General features: G+C 40.0%; 1 protein-coding gene across 1 annotated transcript in view; it reads left to right on the top strand.

Annotated features, from left to right (window-relative positions):
* Positions 1 to 1,148: 1,148 nt before the first annotated feature.
* The window catches only part of Chchd2 (Coiled-coil-helix-coiled-coil-helix domain containing 2), a 39,197-nt gene continuing 13,438 nt past the window's right edge, over positions 1,149 to 26,907 (top strand). Inside the window, exons 1-2 of the mRNA XM_067152940.2 lie at positions 1,149 to 1,311; positions 18,932 to 19,097. Coding sequence (XP_067009041.1) covers positions 1,277 to 1,311; positions 18,932 to 19,097 — 201 coding nt within the window. The 5' untranslated portion in view covers positions 1,149 to 1,276. The remainder of the gene's footprint in view (positions 1,312 to 18,931; positions 19,098 to 26,907) is intronic.

Below are 26,907 nucleotides of genomic sequence, written 5' to 3'. Positions count from 1 at the left end.
GGAAAATCATCTTCGGGACTGCCGACAGTGGGGTTTGAACTCACTATTTCCCTAAAGCAAGCTTACAGCTGCGTGGCCCTAACCACGCGGTAAACTCGCTTGGTCAATAATTTATTGTGCTTATATCTCCATATGACATTTCAGGGATTAATATTGACGAAAGTAAAGGACTCAGATGTTCACACGGTGCAGGACATCTATAATAGTCTCTATATTTTAAAATCTGGTAAGGTATGAATGGGGACTGCTACACGTATTGTACGAAGGGAAAGCAACTAACTGTATATACACAAAATATATTCAATAGCTTTTAATGCTATAAATATACACAGAAAGTAAAAAACGAAGCACAATTCCAGGCTATCATGTACATCTTTTCTTATTTTCTTTTTTGTACCAATTTGCTTAATGTCGCACCGACACACATAGGTCTTACGGCGACTATCGGACAGGAAGGGGGTAGGACTGGGAAGGAAACGACTGTGGCCTTAATTAGGGTACAGCCCCAGTATTTTCCTCGTGTAGAAATTGGAAACCATCTTCAGGGCTCCCGGCAGTGGGGTTCAAACCCACTATCTCCTGAATGCAAGCTGACAGCTATGTGACCCAAAGCCTACAACCACTCGCTCGGTATTTTTCTGGATATTTGCTTTCAGCGAAATAAAAATGTCATCCCTTACATTTCCTAAAACATTAATTTCAGTCTTCAAGGAAAGATCCAAAGAAATTCATTCACGCCGACAGGGGAATCAGTCATTAAGTCAGCCCACGTAGGTCAATTCACATGACAATAAGTGTCATGCAAAATATTATTTTATACGCACGGAAATGAATTTCAAGGAAACGTACCTGTGAAATGATACGCCACTGCCCTTTATGAATCTCTCTATGCAGCCATAAGCTGCACAGGAGACTGGCATTTTCCTTCAGAGAAGTATATACTTAAATTTAGAGGGAAGCTCCAGTAATGACTGTGCCAAACAATCCAGCTTTAGCCAAACAGCGCGCTCGTTCAACTTCGCACGCGACTGCAGCGCCAATGCTACCTCTAGTGTATTATTTACTAACTCTATGGATACACCTGTCCTTCTATGTCCCATAATACTTTTCGTTGTGACGCATGCTTCTGGAAAGCGAATTGTGCTATCTTTGGCCAAAGAATCCCACTTGATCCTTGATCACTGTGTTGAGTAGTCGAGAGTGCGGGAGTCGTGCTTGCTAGAGTGAATTTAATAAATTTTGTGATTTGTGGGTCGTTCTTATCATACTGATAAATATGCCGAGGCGAGGAAGAAGTGCACCTGCTCCAAGGTAATAAAAATTGCTCTCTTATTGATCTGTATGTAAGGTTAAATATCCATCGTCAAGGTCGCCGTATGAACTTGTTCCGGACCCTGATTCTTTCTATAAAATAGCTTTTTTTTTTTTTTTTTTTTTAAGAATTTGTCAATTTAACATTTGTTTTTCTTTGTCTAATTACTGTAGAAATGTGGCTCCTTTTTTCTCGATTTTGCTGTTCACCGTGACGTCTTGCAAAATTAAAAATAGGTCCGTGTTTGAAGTTGGAATGTACTTGCTGTTTAAGGCGTAGGTTAGTCGTTTCATAAGCCTTCGAATTCGATCACACTGGCATGAGGCGGCAGTGTTACAAAACTGCCTTTGATGGTGCTGCTTTGAGACATAAGTAAGATTGGCAGACCCGAGGTTGGCAGTTTTGTGGGAATGGCAGAAACAATCATTTTGTAATTGCTCTTAACAGAACATCTGTTCAGTTTGTAAGATTTTTTTAAAATGATGGAAATTCTGTCATGATACCAAAAGTAATATACACGAGGGGAAAATATTGCCTTTAAGTCTGAGTGAATTGAAAGTAACTGTAGAGTTATTAGGCCTATAAACTGGTACCAATACTAATTTTGAACAAAGTACAATAAACCCATGAATTCTTTAACTGAGTCATACAGTACCTGTCTCATTGCACTCCATGTTGCAAGGATGTTGGAATTACCACAATCTTAGTTCACATCTATCACACCATATTCAGCAATGAGAGACAATATTCATTGTGATGATCAGCTTACATTACGGTACAAAATGCAGTTCATCTTTCAGCTGCGGGCTGGAATTTTGGATAGGTTGTAATAGTTCTGGTGGACCCATTTTACTCTCAGAGGGCGGTAATTTATCGATGAAAGCCAAACCAAACCCTGTACAGCCCTGAAGGGCCTTTACCAAGCGATTACTGCTCAGCCCAAAGCTCTGCAGATAGAGGTGACTCATGGGAGTGCCACCTGGATGGTGGTATGCAGAGTTATAGTGAAAGTGAAAATTTGCTTTCACTCAGTTTTTATTCAGGCCAAACTTATCAGTATCTAAGAAAGCACTGTACATCAAATTACCGAGCTTGATAGCTGCAGTTGCTTGTGTGTGGCCAGTATTTGGGAGATAGTGGGTTCGAACCCCACTGTTGGCAGCCCTGAAGATTGTTTTCCGTGGTTTCCCATTTTTCTCACCAGGCAAATGCTGGGGCTGTACCATACGCGCACCTTTTAGTGATACATGCACACCCTAGTGCTGAATCGGTCGACCTCGGTTATCTTCGATATTCATATTGGCAACCTTTGAAACACAAACTATGAGTCGTTTATGCATCACTGTGCGACATCTGGCGTACACTTTAAGTGCTAGTACTGTTGTTGTTTACACAACAAAGCCAAACTATAGAATTCATGCTAGGAACACGATTCGCATCGAGAAATGTTATTTAAAGTTAAATAATGTATGTGAGACACTATTGCTGGCGTAAGATAATAAATGTTTAGAAATTCATATTGATCGATCATATTATCGATTCAATTCAGATTTCATTTCCATTCAGTTGGCAGTATAACCGGAACTGGGAGAACTCCTTCCGTACTCCTCACCGCCGTACATAGTGTTATCGCTAAAAGGTGCGCGGACTATACCTTCATTAAGGCCACACCATAAGACCTATCTGTGTCGGTGCGACGTAAAGCAACTTGTAAAATTTGTACATCAAATTACCACATTTGAGGACCCTGTGGTACTGGGCTTCTGTTCTTGATGGAAATTCTGGATTTATGGAGGAGAATTTCTTGAAATTGTGATGGGAGGTGTAGGAACGTACAGAGCTAGCTCTGCAGTCTATTAACTTAGGATTACAGTAGATTCTCAATGTAGTATTTTGAGTCTTGATAGTTCGATATTGCCATAAATCTGAGCAGGAAAGAATGAAGTAAAACAAATTGGCACTTTCAGTGCGAGCGCCTTGTACGTGGCGAAAGCTGAACACAGTTCAAAAAGAACAGTAAAAGAACATACATACATGATCATTATAGACTGCTATGCCTTTCAGCGTTCAGTTGCAAGCCTCTGTGAGTTTACTTAACCGCCAAATCCCCGATTTGCAACTAGTGTTGTGGCTTCATTTAGTTCTATACCTCTTATCTTTAAATCATTAGAAACTTGAGTCTAACTCTCGTCTTTGTCTACCTCTACTTCTCTTACCCTCCATAACAGTCCATTATTCTCCTAGTTAACCTATTCTCCTCCATTCGCCTCACGAGCCCACCACCGAAGCCGGTTTATGTGTACAGCTTCATCCACATAGTTCATTCCTAAATTAGCCTTTATCTCCTCATTCTGAATACCCTCCTGCCATTGTTCCCACCTGTTTGTACCAGCAATCACTCTTGCTACCTTCATGTCTGTTACTTCTAACTTATGAATAAGATATCCTGAGTCCACCCAGCTTTTGCTCCCGTAAAGCAAAGTTGGTCTGAAAACAGACCGATGTAAAGATAGTTTTTTCTTGGAGCTGACTTCCTTCTTACAGAATACTGTTGATCGCAAATGCGAGCTCACTGCATTAGCTTTACGACACTTTGATTCAATCTCGCTTACTATATTACCATCCTGAGAGATCACACAACCTAAATACTTGAAATTATCGACCTGTTCTAGCTTTGTATCACCAATCTGACATTAAATTCTGTTGAATTTCTTACCTACTGACATCAGTTTAGTCTTCGAGAGCCTAATTTTCATACCATACACATTGCACCAATTTTCAAGTTCCAAGATATTAGACTGCAGGCTTTCGGCACAACCTGCCATTAAGACCAAGTCGTCAGCATAGGCCACCTAAGTGAATCCCTCCCTGCCATTTTATACCTTTCAGCAGATGATCCATGTAAACTACGAACAGCAAAGGCAAAAGATTACAGCCTTGTCTAACCCCTGTAAATAACCTGAACCAAGAACTCATTCTACCATCAATTCTCACTGAACCCCAATTATCAACATAAATGCCTTTGATTGATTTTAATAACCTGCCTTTAATTCCATAGTCCCCCAGTATAGTGAACATCTTTTCCCTTGGTACCCTGTCATATGCTTTTTATAGATCTACGAAACATAAACACAACTGCCTATTCCTCTCATAACATTTTTCAATTACCTGGCGCATACTGAAAATCTGATCCTGACAGCCTCTCTGTAGTCTGAAACCACACTGGTTTTCATCCAACTTTGTCTCAACGACTGATCGCACCCTCCCTTCCAAGATGCCAGTCAATACTTTACCTGGTATACTAATCAATGCGATACCTCGATAGTTGTTGCAGTCCTTCCTGTTCCCTTGCTTATAGATAGACCGAGCTCGATAGCTGCAGTCGCTTAAGTGCGGCCAGTATCCAGTATTCGGGAGATAGTAGGTTCGAACCCCACTGTCGGCAGCCCTGAAAATGGTTTTCCGTGGTTTCCCATTTTCACACAAGGCAAATGCTGGGGACCTTAATTAAGGCCACGGCCGCTTCCTTCCCACTCCTTGCCCTTCCCTGTCCCATCGTCGCCATAAGACCTATCTGTGTCGGTGCGACGTAAAGCAACTAGCAAGAAAGCTTATAGATAGGTGCAATTACTGCTTTTGTTCAATCTGCAGGTACCTTACCAACACTCCATCTTACTACTCTATGAAGCTATTTCATCCCTGCCTTCCCACTATACTTAACCTTTTCAAGTCTAATTTCATCTATTCCTGCTGCTTTATGACAGTGGAGTTTATTTACCATCCTTTCCACTTCCTGAAGCATAATTTCACCAACATAATTTTCCTCCTCTCCATGAGCTTGGCTGTTCGCAACACCACCAGGATGATTTCCTTTTACATTGAGAAATGTTCAAAATATTCCCTCCACCTGTCCAGAGATTCCCTGGGATCTATTATGAGTTCACCTGAATTACTAAAACACTTTTCATTTCCTTTTCCCCCTCCCTTCCTAAGATTCTTTATTAGGCCTACTGTCCAGAAAGGTTTCCCTGCTGCTTGACCTAGCCTTTGCAAGTTATTACCAAAATCTTCCCACGACTTCTTTTTTGGATTCAACAACTATTTGTTTCGCCCTGTTTCATCTACGTAGAAATCCCTGTCTGCCTCGGCCCTTGTTTGGAGCCATTTCTGATAAGCCTTCTTTTTACGTTTACAAGCTGCTCCCACTTCATCATTCCACCAAGATGTTTGCCTTTTCCCATCTTTACAAGCAGTTGTTCTTAGGCATTCCCTTGCTGTTTGTACTACAGCATCCCTGTATGCCACCCATTCACTTTCTTTATCCTGAACCTGCTTACTGTCTACTGTTCGAAACTTCTCACTAATCATATCCATGTACTTCTGTCTAATTTCCTCGTCCTGGAGATTTTCTACCCTTATTCGTTTGCAGACAGATTTTACCTTCTCTACCCTAGGCCTAGAGATACTTAGTTCACTACAGATCAGATAGTGGTCTGTATCATTGAAAAATCCCCGGAAAACTCGTACCTTCCTAAAAGATTTTCTGAATTCGAAGTCGGTTAAGATATAGTCTGTTATGGATCTGGTACCCCTAGCCTCCCATGTGTAGCGGTGAATAGCCTTATGCTTGAAGAATGTATTCGTAACTGCTAAACCCATACTAGCACAGAAGTCCAGCAAATGCTTCTCATTCCCATTAGCTTCCATATCTTCCCCACATTTACCAATCACCCTTTCGTATCCTTCAATTCTATTCCCAACTCTCGCATTGAAATCGCCCATTAGCACTATTCTATCCTTGCTATTGATCCTGACCACGATGTTACTCAATGCTTCATAAAACTTGTCAACTTCATCTGCACCCTCACATGGTGAATCGATGGAGACAATTCTAGTCCTAATTCCTCCAACTGACAAATCTACCCACATCATTCGCTCATTTACATGCCTAACAGAAACTATGTTGCGTGCAATGGTATTCCTGATAAACAGCCCTACCACATACTCTGCCCTTCCCTTTTTAACACCTGTCAAGTACACTTTATGATCTCCTATCTCTTCCTTGTTATCTCCCCTTACCCAAATATCACATACTCCTAGCACATCCAGATGCATCCTCTTTGCTGACTGAGCCAGTTCTACTTTCTTTCTTCCATAAGCCCCATTAATATTGATAGCTCCCCATCGAATCCCATTTCGTTCGCCAAGTTGTCCCTTGTAGGATGCTAAAAGGTTTGTTTTTTCCACCTATTCAATACATATAAATTTTATAAATTAGGTACCAGGTACCTGATTTTTTACCTTGAGGTGATATTTTGACTGATGATGCCCTCGATGAAGGGCGAAACATGTCTCAAGTGGAATCAATAATAAATTCCTAATTTATAAAATTTATATGTATTGAATAGGTGGAAAAAAACAAACCTTTTAGCATCCTACATTCAGTATCTTCAATACGGATAACAATGATTTTTATCACTTGCAGAGTTGTCCCTTGTCTGTCAAATGGGAGTGGGACTCCGTTACTCCCATAGGTCCGAGGCTTGCTTAAAATGTTTTGAGCTCGGTAAATTCATGAAGCAGGATGCTACCCTACTTGCACATAGTCCAAGTGAGGATCTCTCCTCTAACGGGTTATGGACCCCCGGTGGATTGTATAGTTCTAGCCGCCTGAGCACAAGGAGGGCCATGACTCAGAATATGTCCGAGATGCCCACTCCCATTCCATAGCAACTGGTATCCCGACTCTAAGGACCACTTACTAGGCCACTCAGCCGTTGCCCGTGGTTCACGAACTAGGACGTGACTACAGTAACCCAGACCATGTACACCATAGAATTTTGTAACATTACTAAAAGCTTAAAAATTCAACAATACCATCCATTCTGTGTAATATCAAGAACATGAACCCAAGTATTCCAGTACAGAAGACCATAAATTTAATAGAAACCATTCTAAATAAACAAGGTAAACTAAGCCTTTTGGAAATCAAAGAATTTATAAACATATTAAAATATTCCCTTAATAACAATTACTTTAGTTCAGTAATACCACCTGTTAACAGCACGGACTTCCATGGGATTGCCGACTTTGAGGATATTAGCAGAATTCTACTTGGATCATTTGGATAATATTGACAATATATTTTTCTGTTCTAGATTTGTTTGACATCTTCGCCATAATAGATGAACGCTTTATTAATGGAGATGCTGTGTTAGAACAACTCACAACCTAGATCAACCTATCAGATTTACATTAGAAACTCAAACTTCACATCAAATTACCTTGATGCAATTCACTAAACATGACAACCATTTATCGTATAACATGTACAGGCACCAATCCAAACCTCAAACACTAAAGCAAAACTCCACTCATCCCAACCCCCAGAACCCCAGGGGCTCTGAACTTTGGAGCGTGGGTTGGCGACCACGGGGTCCTCAGCTGAGTTCTGGCATTGCTTCCACTTACTTGTGCCAGGCTCCTCACTTTCATCTATCCTATCCGACCTCCCTTGGTCAACTCTTGTTCTTTTCAGACCCCGACGGTATTATGTATGGAGGGCTAGGGAGTCTTTCATTTTCATGCCCTTCGTGGCCCTTGTCTTCCTTTGGCAGATACATTCATTTTTTTTAAGTGTCGGATCCCTTCCATTTTTTCTCTCTGATTAGTGTTATGTAGAGGATGGTTGCCTAGTTGTACTTCCTCTTGAAACAATCACCACCACTACCACCAACCCCCAGAAAAGATCTAGCTGCATACTACAGTATGATTCATAGAACTTCGAATATTTCATTGTTTGTTAAAGACTGCAAAAAAGAAAGAAATACAGTTCACACAGTAGCTAAGAATAACTGTTATAATAGAGGATTTATAAACAAAATCATTTGCATAGTTAAACACAAACCCAAATCTAACCTAATTAAAGGAAAAAATCTCATGAGAGTGCATCTTCTACTTTTAATAACACTGATACCATATCACCAGTTTATTTTAAAAACTTAACTTGAAAATAGTATTTAAAACCTGTAATGATAATTCCATTTTTCATCACTTCAGAACGTTCAGTATAACCAGCAAATACAATTAGGCAGTTATGGACTAAAGTTTACAACTGCAAAGCTACCTACATAGGACAAACAGGCAGAAATTTCAATACCCGTTACACCGAACATACAAATGCAATTAGATATAGCCACTTTTCTGCAATCGGTCAACATATAGTCGATTACAAACCCAATTTTTTCAACATCGAACAAGACATGGATATTTTAAAAATGACAATATCAAAAGATATCACCCAAGAATGTTTTATATACTTAGACCAATACACTAATCCCAACCACAACCTCAGTGAAATAACCGAAAAAACAAATGTTTTATATAATGCCAATCGGCACTGAACGCACGTGTTCTGGTCTCTCCAGACCACACCTCCTTCCTCTCCTTCTACCCCCTCTACTCTCCTTTCCCACACTCCAAGCAAGAGCTCGCCACAAGGGAGAGATAGCACGTAGTACACCACCACCAAGCCGCAGGAAGCAAGCCCACAGGGACTCAAGGGAGTAAGTCGCAAAACTAGTATTCCTTTCACTCATATTTACAATTGACAGGCCATTATCCAATATTATTTGAATGGATGAAAACCATAATGGTATAAGTAGCATTTTGTTCATTCAGAGAAAAAGGGATTTAAACATCTTAACTCTTATATAAAGCATGCTATTTGTAGTTACACCACCCATCACTAGAGCGCAGAATATTACCGCTGTCACTTGTATCCTCCCGGAGTTACATCCTGCACTTAACTCATTTTAAAAAATGTTACTTATACCTTTATGATTTTTATCCATTCATTTTTCCTTTTCTTTTTTCATACATAATACATCTACCATATTTCACGCAATAGACACAACTTGTTATTCTACAGTTCACCTCTGCACAAGCTATAGAAAACCGATCAACAAAATCTGACATGTTCCCTCCTAGCGAAGACTACTCGAAAAACAACTAGCAAGTGGGCCGTTACACATCTCTCCACAACTAGATCTAAGATAGAATAATTGTGAGCTTCATATGTGTTTAACTGATGAAACAGTTTGTGACCCATTTTACTATGCCATTAATCTAGAACAGAAGGATTAGATTGTGAATTTATTGCAGTATTTTAAGACAAGGAGAGTAACATTTTAACAGCAGTGAATTGCTATTTTAGTTAGTAATATGATGTAGCATTATACATAATATGATGTGGCATCATTCACAACCATTAACCCGACTCAAGGGAGATAGGGTCATCTTCCCTATCCTTCACTTGAGTAATTCTTGTCTGGCGCATCCACGTTGCGGGGGTGAGTATCCTCCACATTATCAGTAGGCCGGAGTGAAGGAGAGCTAAGTTCAGGCAGGGACCCAGTCTCATTGGGTATAACGTGGAACCCGTGTCCAGGGTTACGGGTGAAGACCTTAACAGCATCTTAGGCAGAGAAGGCGACCTTCGGAATGGCAAAGATGGTGGATGAGGCAACCCATCCTCTCTGGGGAAAATTGGAAGAGGAAACCACTGCCTTGTGGAGAAGATAGATCATCGAAGGCTAACGGAGTAAACCCCAAAAGAAAATTCTCAGATGCGTTAGGCTTAGCAGATCAGCATATGAGTAAATTTGTACTTGCTTCCAACTATAATACAAGCCTCGGATGAAAGTTTAAAAATGGAAATTGAATTGACAAGTCTCTGGCTATAGTTGCACAGTATGATGGTAATGCTGATGTTCGTGCAAGTGTTAGTTCAGAGAAGAAAACCCACTTTGGAACAATAAATATTAACATTGAATGGGAAGGAAAATGAATTAATTGACCTAATGGAGAGACGAAAACTTGTCATCCTGAGATTAAGTTAAGTAAAATGGAAAGGGAAAGGAATGAGGAAACTAAGAAAGGGGTACACCTTGTACTGGATGAGTAACAGTAAAGAGAAAAGAAATGGAGTGGGATTTGTAGTGAATCAGAATGTTGAACCAATAGCTGTAATTGAGTATGTGAATGAAAGAATAGGCATTATTATTATAATAATGCACATGTAAACAAGGAACTACTGTAGATAGTATAGATGTATGCTCTATCGACAGGATGTAGCATGGAAGGAAGAGTTCCTCAATGAACTGGAAACACATTGTTGGAGATGGGATCATGATAATGGAGATCTGAATGCTCATGTGGGAACGGATAGAATGGGCTATGAGAATGTTCTGGGTCCACATGGGTATGGTGATAGAAATGAAGATGGAGAGAAACTGTTGGACTTTTGTATTAGAAATAACCTGATAATAAAGAGCACATGCTTTATGAAGAGTAATAGCGATAAGATCAGCCAATATAGTTGGGATGGACAGTATGGAACACTCATTGATTTTATGATAACAGACAGAGAATGGTTAAGATAAGTCATGAATACGAAGATAATCCCCATTGAAAGTATGTAAGGTATTCATAGATTATTAATTGTGGAATTAAAACGAGTAAAAATCCCTAAAATTGTATTGAAGAAGAAAACAAAGATCAGGATTTGGGAATTGGAGTATGAGGATAAAATAATGGCATTCCTAGATTGTATAAAAAGGAAGTTGCCTAACTTGGAAATACGAAGTGGAGAAGAAGAGTGGGACAATTTGTGGAAGCAGAATTGAGGTATGCAGGAAAACAAAAGCAAAGGTTAAGGGAAAAGACACGATGGTGGACAAACAAAATAAAAAAAATGAAATAAAAAAAAGGAACAAGGTGAAGAAAGATATGGATAAGGAAAAGCAAAAAACGTGTCAGAGGGACGAGAATAAGATAGAAAGGTTACATGTGGAATAGAAAAGATTGAAACTACAAGTAAAGAGGAGTATCAAGGAAAAGGAAAAATGTTGGGGAGAGTTTACCAACAAAATTGAGCAAGATAGTCGAGGAAATCAGAAACTATTATACAGAGTAATAAAATCGATAAGAATAAATCAAGAAAAATTCAAGGCATTAGAGAGAGAGAGAGGATGGATCCATAGTACGTAATGAAAAGGGTCTTCAGAAGGTGATGGCGAAGTATTTTGAAAAACTTTATAATGAGGATGACTGCTTGGAGAAAGGAGAAAAAGAAGAGAACCCGATAGCATGGTTGGAAATTGAAAGGGGAGTGAGAGCAGTGACCAAAGGTAAAGCAAGTGGAAAAGACTAATTCAATACTAATATGATTAAGGCAGCAGGAAGCATTGGACTACTGTGGCTATACAGAGCCCTCAATGCTATATTGGAAGAATGAAAGGATACCTGAAGATTGGCAACAATGAAGCATTATACCATTGTTCAAAAAAAGGAATGGGAAGAAATGTGAAAATTATAGAGGTATAACCCTGTTATCACATGGGCTAAAAATATTGGAGAAAGTCATAGACAAAAGACTGAGGAATGTAATAGAAACACAGAGGAAGAAGAATATGGCTTTAGACCAAATAGATCAACTATAAACTTGATATTTACAGTGCGAACGATAATGGAAAAACATATGGAAAGCAATAAGGAAATCATCTTCGTATTTTTGGATTTGGAAAGAGCTTATGATACAGTTAAAACATGTATGGGAATGCCTACTGAAGAGGAATGTACCATAATCATTAATTAATCATGTTGTATCATGAGAGTAAAAGCAGTGTACAAGTGGGGAGTGGTGACTCTGAAACATTTTATACAAAAGAAATAAGTCTCAAGCAGGGAAGTGGACTGTCGCGATTATTGTTTATTATATTGATGGATGAAATCATAAAACTTGTAAAATAGAGTATCAGTAGTGATGAAGTGAATGCCTTTTTTTTTTTGCTTTACGTCGCACCGACACAGATAGGTCTTATGGCGACGATGGGATAGGAATGGGAAGGAAGCGGCCGTGGCCTTAATTAAGGTGCAGCCCCAGCATTTGCCTGGTGTGAAAATGGGAAACCACAGAAACCATCTTCAGGGCTGCCAACAGTGGGGGCCTTGGTATTTGCAGATGATCTGGGGAAAGGAGGAAAAGAAGTACAAAGGAGACTGGACATTTGGAATGAAAATCTGAAGGAATTTGGAATGGTAATTAGTAAAACGAAAACTGTAGTCGTGCACTATGGAAAAGAGAAAAAGAGAAGCCAAGTGAACATAGACGGAGAACGGTTAGAGAATGTTGAACATTTTACATATGTGGGTAGCATTATTAATGAAAGTAATGAAATCAACCCTGAAATTAATAACAGGCTAACTAAAGGTAAGTTACAACATTTTATCATCTAGTCAGAGAGCTTTTATTGGATGACCAAGTACCCAAGAGAACAAAATTAACATTATATAAACAGTATTTTATACCAATTGTAACATACAGACTAGAAATTCTGGTAACTAATAAGAGACAAGATAGTAAGATCCAAGCAGTAGAAATGACATTTTTAAGAACGGTTAAAAAGACAAGAAGAGATAGAATTCGAAATATTAAAATCAGAGCAGAGCTAAATATAGAACCGTTAGTACAGACGATACAGGAAGCAAGATTGAGATGGTTCAGAGATGTAAAAAGAATGGGAAAGGAACAGGTAGCAAGAAGGGAATTGGAAAGAAAAGTTAAGGGATAGAGACCAGTTGGAAGATCGAGAAGGTGGGATGGATCAGATTTGGAAGGACATTAGAGAAGCTGGATTGGATGTGGTAATGGAGCAGGAAAAGTGGAAAGACTGAAAGGAGTGGAGAAGGCTTGTTAACTGTGATGAATATGATGTATCAGTTGAAGATGACTTACATAGATCGAAACTAGTCCTGCAATGTATTTTTAGAACATAAGTACATGCATCTATCAATTCATTGTGCACAGTATCGATCGGGTGGAGATATCCAACATTTATATTTGTGAATTGTGGAGTCATCAATACCGGAAAATAAAACTACAGTAATATGATATGTTAAGACTGTAGCGTGAAACTGCTTTGAACTTTGGCTTGAAACTTTGATCGTATTTGGAAGTGGATACTAAACAGAACATGAAATTGAAGTGATTGAGGTTGACTTGGAGAATTCTTGACTGATCGTAGTTTATGAAGTCATCTGGAAATATATGAATTATTTGAAATATGAAACACATGATAATTCAAGTGACAACACTTGTCCTCACTATAAAAATCAAACCGGCGTACTGCCGTATGTGCTAGGTGAGGTCACTGTAGATGCGTGGATCCTAGACTCATCTGAGAAAAATTGCACCCAGAAAGTTTCAGTGACAGCTAGGTCTCTGACCGGCAGCAGTTATATCCAGGTGCCTTAGAAGAACGACTTTTTTTCTTCTCTTTTTTCATGCTTTGCTACACAAGCTCCAGAACAGTAATAAGGGTAGGCAAAAATGTTGACACTGCATTTCATAGTATATTAAATGTCTCTGTATTGGATCACACACTATGGTTGCCATTTTTTGATATAAGAAATGAGGGTCATTTAAGTTACCTAAAAATACAGGATTATTTCATAAAAATAAGGGACAGTTCACAAATACTAGATAATCAAACATTAGGTACCAATTTCAGTTACTGTAGGTAATTAGTTTAAAAGATAAGATAATTGTTGAAATTCGTAAAAGAAACTAACTTCCACCCTTTTAACTGTATATACAGTATAATGCATCTGACATCTTAACACTGATGTCTGTGATGAGCTTTGTTAACTTCACACCACGAACCTATTACGCTGGCGTAGCAGGGGGAGAGGTGATACTCCCAGGTGGCGGATAGGGGAGTCCTAACCGACTTGCCGGCGGACTTGAGGGAAATAAAATACCTCTCGCGGACTAAACGCACAACCCCCTGTGGGTGGGGGGCGCATATGAAGAATATACCCACGATATCCTCTGCCTGTCGTAAGGGGCAACCAAGGGATGATTATATTAGAACCATGAAACTCCTTGTGATTAGGTTTGTGATTAGTCGCAAACGAGAGCGCGACAGCTTTTGCAGTACCTATGATTAGTAGCACTATCTGAGCAATACCATGGGATGACTTAACCCATGGTTCAGGCTTGCCTATGATTATTACCCACTATATGAGGAACATCACAGGATAGTACAAGTTCCTGTGGTTAGTACACTTAGGTGATAAACACCATAGGTTTGCGTTGCCTGTCTATGGCACCGCAATGTGCGAAACACAGTAGGTCTGCAATACATATGCGAATTTCATTACCTGTGAGTAGTACCATAATGTGTGGAATACCACGAGTCTACACTACTCTTGATTAGTACCACAACATGACAAATGCCATGGTTCTACTTTTCTAGCGATAAGTACCATTATGAGGGGCCGATGACTTGGATTTTGGACTCCTGTCGACTACAAACAAAATCGATTCATTATCATGCTATAGAAGCAGTCCCTTGGCCAGGAATACTATTGTTTTACGCTGGTTTCTGTGCATGTGAGGCACTGTGGGTCGGTTCCACTTATCGTTTTAAATTTATATCCGTCCATTCAGTCTTCGTCCTCACGTTTTGAATTGTGGTCAGTGGAGGATTTTAGGTTTTTAATTTGTCATTTCATTTTGTCTCATTTCGTACCATTAGGGGCCGATGACCTAGATGTTAGGCCCCTTTTAACAACAAGCATCATGATAACTTCACAATTTCAATTTATATAGATTTAGTCTCAAACAGCATGAACAATCCCGTTAGAAATTGGAATGGAAGACCAATGGAAGTACGCGGCAGAAAACAAGGTAAATAATCCGGTATGCTCAGCTTTACCAACAAATGCCGATAAATCACGAGATTTCCTTCTTCTGAGGCTCCAGAGAGAAAAAACAAAAATAATCGAGCTACTTTTGAACTTCAGTGGCGCTCAAATCAAATACCGATTTTTAATTTTTTTTTTTTTTTTTTTTTTTTTTTTTTTTTTTTTTTTTTTTTACTAGTTGCTTTACGTCGCACGGACACAGATAGGTCTTACGGCGACGATGGGACAGGAAAGGGCTAGGAGGAGGAAGGAAGCGGCCGTGGCCTTAATTAAGGTGCAGCCCCAGCATTTGCCTGGTGTGAAAATGGGAAACCACGGAAAACCATTTTCAGGGCTGCCGACAGTGGGGTTCGAACCTACTATCTCCCAAATACTGGATACTGGCCGCACTTAAGCGACTGCAGCTATCGATTTTTATTTAGAGACAAAAAGGGACAAACGCTAGTTTTTACAGAACAACAGTTCATAATACGGGACAAAAAATTTTCGCCTCAAATAGGGGATGACCTGTACAATACGGGACAGGTGGCAACCCCAACGTATACCGTTCACCTGACAGAATTAGCTTGGCTTTAAAGCTGTTACTTATTAAACTGCATGAAGTTTTAAGACTGGGTAAGTTGAAATTTTGTCTCTTCGGATATCTATTATCTGGGTATCTTATAATGCAGATTTGTTGCACCACACTTATATTCTAGGAACCTGATCAGATCATTCATACCTGCTATTTTGAGGACAGGACTTCTAAGATTACAGTTCTGAAATAGGCATGCCATCTAGTAGGTAGCTCTGCAATAAGAATTTCAAAATTAGTATGCTGGTTGCTTACAAGGCACCCCTTCAGAAGATCATTTTATAGCTCAAGTCGTATCAAGGCTGTTTTTAGCTTACATTTAGGGGATGATCTGTTTAAACACCATCGGCAGCCTTACAGATGGTTTCCCACATTTCCTATTTTCACACCAGGCAAATGGTGGGTCCATACCTTAAGACCATAGCTGCTTCCTTCCCAGTCCCATCCCTTCTTTGTTGAAAACGTATGTGAATTAGTGTGATGTTGAACTGTTAGTAAGGGGGCAGGGGGGGGAGATGTTACTGTTGCTACCACTGCCCATCAGTACAATGGGCGCACGGCGAGATGGCCAAGTGAGCACTTAGGCAGGGAGAGAACCTCCCGCCAGTAAACTACTAATCAGCACTAAAAACATTGAACTGGTTCTGAGCAGAGGGACAAATGCAGAGCTGAATGTTTCCAGGTCTTCATTACCAGCATCATCATCAACACTGTCAGTACTATGAACATCACTACTAGAATCACTTCACCTACTGTCATCACTGTCATTGTCGCCAAGATTTATTACAGAGTTATCTGTTACAACTTCCATGATGCCATCTTTTCCCCATAATAGATTTCTATTTCTTGCACTTCACAGCAGAAAGTATCCCAGCTGCCTTTTTTAACGGTTACTATTCTTTCATGCACTAATGTTTGCAACCATGTTAAGGACATATCGCATGTTGTATTGTGTGAACTTACATAAGCTTTAACTGTACACCAAGCAAGTTCAGTTGAAGTCGCACATGTAGAGTTGTAATCTCACAACAGTGTGTGCATGACTGGCAAACAGATTATCAATGTAACATCCTGTCCTTAGGTCGTATTTCTTCGAGAGAGAAGAGTGTGTGCAGGGTCTCTCATATAAACTAAGACCGTCAAAGTGGTGTTTTTACTCTCCGATCTGTAAGCTGCAGTATGGAAGGTTTACGCTTAGTTCTTGACTTTGCAGGATGTAAAAGTTCTAGTTTCATCTTAATGGTCGTGTGAAAATTCATAAATGTTGCTCGTGGTGTGCAGAAAATCCTAATGGTGTTTATTAAGTCCCTCTTTATGATAAGAAGATTGGTGTTTGTTGTGTTGTTAGTGCAAGACGAATGATTGGGCCTATTTTGTTCAAGGCAACAGTAAATGCAGAGAGGTACCAAGATGACATTTTGACACTGTTCTTCCATCAGTTAACGGAAGAAGATATATCGACTGTGTGGTTTCAAGATTCAGCCCCTTCTCATACAGTGGAAGATTCCCTTCTTACAATCTCCGAAGTGTATGCTGACAGATTGAGCCGTGCTGGTGTATTTCCCCCCACCCTCATTCTCCAGATCTTAACAGTGTGTGATTTTTACTTGTGCGGTAATCTGAAAGAAAAAGTGTATCGAACAATCCTCACACTTTGGAGGAACTGAAATAAAACATTGCAAATGAAATCAGAAACATTATAGTGGCATTTACAACATTTACATCATCTTTTATGAGGTAAGATTTCATATAAGATTGTATACACACTTAAAGCAGGGCGGCCAAGCGTGACATAAGTTCGTCTGAGACACTTAAAGCAGGGCGGCCAAGCGTGACATAAGTTCGTCTGAGGCAGCTGTCGTACCACAGAGTACAAACACCGTGCGTTCGGTCTTAGTTTATTTGAGAGATCCTGTATTTTCTCATATTGTCACAGAGCATGTTATGTCTAGTCAGGTAGTTATAACATCTCCCTTTTTAAGGATCTCTGCATAGGCATTTTATTCATTTGGCCACTGTAGTCATCTGTAGCAGTACCTGCCTTGTGAACTAGTTCGCAGCCGTCTACAAAACCAAGCGAACCTCCAAAATGTAAAATAACTACGTTAGAAGCCATTATATTTGTTAATATCTTCACATCAGTATGCTGCCAGCATTTCCTAAGGGTCAAATTTGCCAGGCTGAGTGGCTCTGGCATTGGCCTTCTGACTCCAACTTGGCAGGTTCAGTCGTGGCTGAGTCCGGTGGTATTTGAAGGGACATAAATCTAATAACATTATTATTATTGAAGGTGAAATTTGCATCTGCTCATATTTCATATAGATATAATACTGTATTGGCATACCTTCCTGTGTGAATTTTCTAATTTTCTGTAGGTACAAACCCCTCTAATTTACGGTATTGTCTCTCTCTCTCTCTCTCTCTCTCTCTCTCTCTCTCTCTCTGCCCATGGTTTTCGCTGTGCTGCACACTGTTTCCATGTAAACACAGTCTTCTTCAATATCCGCCTTGATGTTGTTGTGTGTCATAGGCACAGACCACACATTTATTCTGAGCTTCATCGCATAACTTTATAATTCCTGTAATTACGTCTTGGTTTCATTGCCGCTATAATACAAGTATATTAAACCTAGTTTGCTATGGCCTGTAACTAGTACCTATAAATGATATAAAAAGCACCAGTGAATAACTACCTCTTACTCCCTACAGTGCACTGATTTACACGTCTAAATACATCCACACACACACACGACAGATACAGAAGACCTGGGTTGAATGTTTGCTTATTTGGAGCAATGTCAGATGTGTGAATGCCCAACACTGCCGCTCCTGCACGTCCCTCTAGACCTGGGTCGAATGTTTGCTTGTTTGGAGCAATGTCAGGTGTGTGAATGCCCGACTCTGCCGCTCCTGCACGTCCCTCTAGACCTGGGTCGAATGTTTGCTTGTTTGGAGCAATGTCAGGTGTGTGAATGCCCGACTCTGCCGCTCCTGCACGTCCCTCTTTCCGCCCAATTGCTTGCTCGGTCATCTCTTCACACTCCCATAGTATAGTATAGCATAGTTCTGACAGTGTTGCTGAAGTGTAGAGGCCCCTAGTTTGTGGGTGTGATTATACTGTGAGACAGCTGAGTTCGGGACAAGATTGTCCAGTTTATTGGTAGTCCATGTTTGTCTTTTCTTTTGTGGATTATTTATTTGCTTGATTTCTTCGCATAAGATATGTTGATGTCCTTTTGAAGTATTTTTTAAAAATTACTTTTTTTTTTTGTTAGAGCCCCAACAATGCCAGCCAGACCTCCAGCTCCTGTTCACACACCATCACCTCCAGTGCAACATGCTGCACCTCAACCTCCTGTGGTTGCACAAGGACAACAACAGCCGTCGATGTTTAAACAAATGGCTGCTACTGCTGGTGGAGTAGCTGTTGGCTCTGCTGTGGTATGTACCTGTTTATGGAAATGTCAAATGTAATCGCATCATTGTTACTGTGGTAAACTTCATACACTGGTTATACATATTTATACTATTTGTGTTCCTGTCGTTCTGTGTATGAATTCATCGATGAATACAGTGGAGTCATTCATAACGAACTCCCTGTTTCAAGAGTTTCAATTGAATTCTTTATGTGAACATGGCTCACTATGATACTGAGTTAGATGTTTCTCTAACATTTTAATATCATTTTACAGTGAGCTCCAGAAATGGAAATACATGAATTTTTTATCAACATTGCATTAATTTGGTTAATTTTGAAACTCTTTAAGTATCTTTTAATCAAAGCTACAGTTTTTAAATGTAAGTATTAGAACTTATTAAATCTTAACAAGTGACTTTTTTTTTTTTTTTTTTTCCAAACCCTGTTTATTGCATGGATCATTGTATTATCTCCTTTTGCAGTCTTGCCTCCCAGTAGGCTAAGTAGCATATGGTAATATGTTAACTTTTGTGATTTACATTCCTTTGGCAACTGGTTTAGAAATTGCAAGACATTCTGTTATGTATTCAGAATAACATAACACTTATACTTCCTCATAACACAATTCACACGCATGCACGCACACACACACATTTACTGGGGATTTCTTGTGTTATATGAAGGTGCAAAATAACCCTTTATTGTGAATAAAGTAAATGCTTAATAAACATTTATTTGCTGGTGAGCCTGCTGGTTGGCCATGATCATTAAGTCTATATGGTCTGACACTCTTATTAGCAATTTCATGTCCTGTTGGAGGGGAAAAAAAATCATAAGCAGAATGTTGGCTTGTAACATAAGAGAGGTGGTATACAATTTCGAATTACTAGATTGTGTGCCAAAAGCCTGGATTCAGTACCAAACCTCTCCACAGTGTTCAAATGGAGTGCGGGCATATGATGCTGATGATGTTGATTCGTCCATCAGATGGAGACAGATGTTAAATTTTCTTCTTACAATTATTTGACTATCACTATCAGCCAGATTAATCATTAAATGATGTGGCCTCTTTTAGTCATATATCCAAATAGGCTTGTAACAATCTTCTCCAAGTGGTATGATTTTGTACAGTTCTTTGTCGGGTGATATGAGGAATCTTCCTGATATCTCTGTCTCAGCTGTCTGGTCTTCCTTTAGGCCTCCAATGTTCCTTCGGACTCTATTTCAGCACTAGCCTCGTCCATCTTTCATCATTATGCAACATGGCCAGCCCACTATCATTTTAAAGAGCATAATCTCTAAGATGTTTTTAACCTTAGTGGTCGATCGGATGTCAACTGCTCTTTTCCTATACAGTAGAAGTCCGCTATAGCGAGTACGGCATACAACGAGAACCCCGTTATAACGATAATTTTTTGTCCGTCCCTTCAAAATTCCCATATTAAACTTTGTATTGTTAGGCCCCTTTAAAGAACAAGCATCATCAAATTGTGTATTATCCTTCGGTTACAGCGAGAACCATGTCACCGATGCATCCGATATTACGAGCGGTTATGCGCGCTCGATTTTTTCCGTTGCAGATATTTATGGACCCAGTCATTATACTGCATGCGATCGATCATCTTCGGTACCGTATTGTTTTCTCGCTATGCCGACCAGCGAGCTCTCTCGTCAACATTCAAAGGCAATGTCGGAGTCTGTTAGTAATACCTGTCGACTGCTCTTCTGCGAGGAAAATGAAAGAGGAGAACATGTTTTCGTAATAAATGCGTAAATAATGTGTCCGATAACTGTTGTTAACTTGTTAAAGATAAACGCTGAATAAACAATCGCTTAATTTTAATGTTAAATACCTCAGTTAAGTAAGAATGAGATAGGTCTACACCTCAAGATATGGCAGAGTGCGTCATTAATTACTAGGTTAGTTTATATTTTCTCGTGTCCGTTAAATTACGGAAAGGCTATTATCATGTAAATTTATAGCGAGAAGGTTATAATTTCTGTACTTCCGCTTAAAGTATGTTTTCATCATACATGTTTGTGGGTTACTGTAGTCACGTCCTAGTTCGTGAACCATGGGCAACGGCTGAGTGGCCTAGTAAGTGGTCCTGAGAGTCGAGATACCAGTTGCTATGGAATGGGAGTGGGCATCTTGGACATATTCTGAGTCATGGCCCTCCTTGTGCTCAGGCGGCTAGGACTATACAATTCACCGGTGGTCCATAACCCGTTAGAGGAGAGATCCTCACTTGGACTATGTGCAAGTAGGGCAGCATCCTGCTTCATGAATTTACCGAGCTCAGAACACTTTAAGCAAGCCTCGGACCTATGGGAGTAATGGAGTCCCACTCCCATTTGACAGGCGAGGGACTCCTTGGAAACAACTTGGCGAACGAAATGGAATTCGATGGGGAGCTATCAATATTAATGGGGCTTATGGAAGAAAGAAGGTAGAACTGGCTGAGTCAGCAAAGAGGATGCATCTGGATGTGCTAGGAGTAAGTGATATTCGGGTAAGGGGAGATAACGAGGAAGAGATAGGAGATTATAAAGTGTACTTGACGGGTGTTAGAAAGGGAAGGGCAGAGTCTGGGGTAGGGCTCTTTATCAGGAATACCATTGCACGCAACATAGTTTCTGTTAGGCACGTAAATGAGCGAATGATGTGGGTAGATTTGTCAGTGGGAGGAATTAGGACAAGAATTGTGTCTGTGTATTCACCATGTGAGGGTGCAGATGAGGGTGAAGTTGACAAGTTTTATGAAGCATTGAGTGACATCGTGGTCAGGGTGAACAGCAAGGATAGAATAGTGCTAATGGGCGATTTGAATGCGAGAGTTGGGAATAGAACTGAAGGATACGAAAGGGTGATTGGTAAATGTGGGGAAGATATGGAAGCTAATGGGAATGGGAAGCGTTTGCTGGACTTCTGTACTAGTATGGGTTTAGCTGTTACGAATACATTCTTCAAGCATAAGGCTATTCACCGCTACACATGGGAGGCTACGGGCACCAGATCCATAATAGACTATATCTTAACGGACTTTGAATTCAGGAAATCTGTTAGGAATGTACGAGTTTTTCGCGGATTTTTCGATGATACAGACCACTATCTGATCTGTAGTGAAATAAGTATCTCTAGGCCTAGGGTAGAGAAAGTGAAATCTGTCTGCAAACGAATAAGAGTAGAAAATCTCCAGGACGAGGAAATTAGACAGAAGTACATGGATATGATTAGTGAGAAGTTTCGAACAGTAGACAGTAAGCAGGTTCAGGATATAGAAAGTGAATGGGTGGCATACAGGGATGCTGTAGTAGAAACAGCAAGGGAATGCCTAGGAACAACTGTGTGTAAAGATGGGAAAAGGCGAACATCTTGGTGGAATGATGAAGTGAGAGCAGCCTGTAAACGTAAAAAGAAGGCTTATCAGAAATGGCTCCAAACAAGGGCCGAGGCAGACAGGGATTTGTACGTAAATGAAAGAAACGGAGCGAAACAAATAGTTGTTGAATCGAAAAAGAAGTCATGGGAAGATTTTGGTAATAACCTGGAAAGGCTAGGTCAAGCAGCAGGGAAACCTTTCTGGACAGTAATAAAGAATCTTAGGAAGGGAGGGAAAAAGGAAATGAACAGTGTTTTGAGTAATTCAGGTGAACTCATAATAGATCCGAGGGAATCACTGGAGAGGTGGAGGGAATATTTTGAACATCTTCTCAATGTAAAAGGAAATCATCCTTGTGGTGTTGCAAACAGCCAAGCTCATGGGGAGGAGGAAAATGATGTTGGTGAAATTATGCTTGAGGAAGTGGAAAGGATAGTAAATAAACTCCATTGTCATAAGGCAGCAGGAATAGATGAAATTAGACCTGAAATGGTGAAGTATAGTGGGAAGGCAGGGATGAAATGGCTTCATAGAGTAGTAAAATTAGCGTGGAGTGTTGGTAAGGTACCCTCAGATTGGACAAAAGAGTAATTGCACCTATCTATAAGCAAGGGAACAGGAAGGATTGCAACAACTATCGAGGTATCTCATTGATTAGTATACCAGGCAAAGTATTCACTGGCATCTTGGAAGGGAGGGTGCGATCAGTCGTTGAGAGGAAGTTGGATGAAAACCAGTGTGGTTTCAGACCACAGAGAGGCTGTCAGGATCAGATTTTCAGTATGCACCAGGTAATTGAAAAAAACTACGAGAGGAATAGGAAGTTGTGTTTATGTTTCGTAGATCTAGAGAAAGCATATGACAGGGTACCGAGGGAAAAGATGTTCGCCATACTGGGGGACTATGGAATTAAAGGTAGATTATTAAAATCAATCAAAGGCATTTATGTTGACAATTGGGCTTCAGTGAGAATTGATGGTAGAATGAGTTCTTGGTTCAGGGTACTTACAGGAGTTAGACAAGGCTGTAATCTTTCACCTTTGTTGTTCGTAGTTTACATGGATCATCTGCTGAAAGGTATAAAATGGCAGGGAGGGATTCAGTTAGGTGGAAATGTAGTAAGCAGTTTGGCCTATGCTGACGACTTGGTCTTAATGGCAGACTGTGCCGAAAGCCTGCAGTCTAATATCTTGGAACTTGAAAATGGGTGCAATGAGTATGGTATGAAAATTAGCCTCTCGAAGACTAAATTGATGTCAGTAGGTAAGAAATTCAACAGAATTGATTGTCAGATTGGTGATACAAAGCTAGAACAGGTCGATTATTTCAAGTATTTAGGTTGTGTGTTCTCCCAGGATGGTAATATAGTAAGTGAGATTGAATCAAGGTGTCGTAAAGCTAATGCAGTAAGCTCGCAGTTGCGATCAGCAGTATTCTGTAAGAAGGAAGTCAGCTCCCAGACGAAACTATCTTTACATCGGTCTGTTTTCAGACCAACTTTGCTTTATGGGAGCGAAAGCTGGGTGGACTCAGGATATCTTATTCATAAGTTAGAAGTAACAGACATGAAAGTAGCAAGAATGATTGTTGGTACAAACAGGTGGGAACAATGGCAGGAGGGTACTCGGAATGAGGAGATAAAGGCTAATTTAGGAATGAACTCGATGGATGAAGCTGTACGCATAAACCGGCTTCGGTGGTGGGGTCTTGTGAGGCGAATGGAGGAGGATAGGTTACCTAGGAGAATAATGGACTCTGTTATGGAGGGTAAGAGAAGTAGAGGGAGACCAAGACGACGATGGTTAGACTCGGTTTCTAACGATTTAAAGATAAGAGGTATAGAACTAAATGAAGCCACAACACTAGTTGCAAATCGAGGATTGTGGCGACGTTTAGTAAATTCTCAGAGGCTTGCAGACTGAACGCTGAAAGGCATAACAGTCTATAATGATAATGTATGTATGTATAATGTATGTATATAGTACGGAGAAACTTGGATATGTTTCGCTATTTGAATAACAAAACTGAAACGTTTGCCTCAAAATGCAATCGAGCATCTTCGGTTTGGTATAGTTTTCGCGCTGTGTGCATTTGCGAGCTCTCTCGTCAAAATATGAAGGCAATATTGGAGACGATTAGTAATACCCGTCGACAGCTGTTGTCAAAAGAAAATTTGAAATGAAAGAGGATGACACGTTTTCGTATTAAATGCGTAAATAACGTGGCCTGTAGCAGTTGTTACTCGTTAAAAATAAAGGTGGAAGTAAACGATCTCTTAATTTTAATGGTAAACCATATACTGAAATTAAGGAAGTGATGCACCTCAAGATATTTCAGGGTACATCACTAATTTCAGGGTATAGTTTATATTTTCTCGCGTCTAGTTAAATTTCGGAAAGATTATTCCCATGTCAATTTTTAGCGATAGTTCAAATAGGTTTTCATGGTAGGGCCTACATATACGGTTAGGTTAGGTGATGCCGTGTGAAAAAGAAAACTGAAGTGTTTGCCACAGAAGCCTCTGGAGTGATTCCATATTCCTCCGAATCCAAGACGACGTTTTCCCCTCAGAATTAGTGAAAATCAAGGGTCGTTTTGCATTCGCGGCCTGATAGTAATGAACACCACTGGCAACTACTGCAATTACCTAGCTGTTTCTTTTCACGCCCGCTCACAGTGCCTATGTGTAACGTCGCTGTATCTCGGGAAATAGTGAAGAGGGAATGACATTGTGTTATCCTCTACAAAAACGTTTCTCAAATCTGCAGAATGGCATCAAAATATGCGAGTCTTCAAATTCTTCGAAAGGCCATGGGTACTCGGTAGCAGAGTTATAACAAGTCTGCTGTACCTCCGGCGCTTAGTAAAATTAAGTTTTATAGACAGCAGGAATATTTTCGTGAGGGATCGTCGTATTGTAAAAATACGTGGAACAGGTATTGCTGGCAAATTTGTTATGATGCCAATTTTAAGTTAATGGCTATTAAGCACTCGGAAATGTGTAATAATTGTGCAGCCGCAAGGCAATACGGCATAGGCCTAACTAAAGCCAATATTTGGCATTACCGTGAGGACAAAGATAGGTTGAAAATGCATACTGCACAAAAAATGCATTCAGTGGCCCCCAGCAAGGACGCTTTAAAGAAGTCGAAGATGAAATTGTGAGGTATGTGCACAAAAATGCATGGGCGGAATTCCCATGCCGCGGCGCAATAAACTCGTTCGTTGACTTTCAGAGTCCGCGATTAAGACCTATACATTGCTAGCTGCTGAAGTTGGCCGAATCTGGCAAGCAAGACGTGCGTGTAGCGGCAGCCAGTTATATCTGATGCTGAGTGAAAGTAACAGTTTTATAGTAAGCAAGAATATTTTCCTGATGGATCGTCGTATTGTAGAGACGCGTGGATTGTGTATTGCCGGCAAATTTTCAGCGAGTTCCCTTCGATATTATGATGCCAATTTTAAGTTAATGGTTATTAAACCCGCTGAAATAAAGCCTAATTTTACAGCCACAAAAAAATATGGCATAACTAAAGCCAATGTTCGGTGTCTACAGTCTAGAAATGCGTACTGTATAAGAAAGACATTCATATGATTTAACAAAGCACTTTTTAAGCCTGATTAAAATTTTTGAAGGGAAAAGTGGGGGTCGTCTTGGATTCGGAGAAATACCATAATATATATTTTTTCAGAATGAAATTAAACGCACTTTCACGTAGTATCGGATTTCTTAAAACAACAAACAAGTAAGCCGCAGTGTGGATATTATCCGTGAAAACCCAAATTTTGAACAAACTTATTACCATTTCATACTGAATTAAATGACTATGGGGGTTTTCCCGATTTTTACAAGAAATCGGATATAACGACAATCTGCTATAGCGAGTAAATTTTTCGCCGTTATGAATTCTCGCTATAACAGACTTCTACTATTTCCTTCTATAGTCCAACATGCCTGGCTCTCTGAACTGTCCTAAGTTTTCCTTTCATAAACTTGTTTAATACCAATATATAGTAGTTGGTCTGTTATTGGACATGCTAAATTGGGCTCATTTGGTAAATAGCACACTACCAAGACACATGGCTAGTGCATACCGTGGAGGCCACTGAGTAGGCTACTTGTAGCCACCGGCAGTTCCAATCCACTATGAGAGACTTCGCCTCATTTTAAAAAATGATGCCTGTCTCACAACCAGGAAGAATACATTGATCAAAATGATTCCTTCCAATTAACCAGCATTTTTGATCAAAAAACTGTATTCCTTCCAATAGCTTGCCATCCAAGCTTGATGCGCCAATAGATTATATCTCCCTTCAAATTTAAAATCTGGCCAAGGCAAATATATTCAGTGACCTCTTCTAATGGCGTGCCCTTAATTTTCACTATTCGAGCCTCGACTCGTATATCGAACATGACTTGTTTTGGAAAGGTCATGCTTAAGCCAACCCA

Source organism: Anabrus simplex, chromosome 8, assembly GCF_040414725.1.
Source record: "Anabrus simplex isolate iqAnaSimp1 chromosome 8, ASM4041472v1, whole genome shotgun sequence".
NCBI classification, from domain to species: Eukaryota; Metazoa; Arthropoda; class Insecta; order Orthoptera; family Tettigoniidae; genus Anabrus; species Anabrus simplex.
This window is presented reverse-complemented; position numbering and strand designations above follow the sequence as displayed.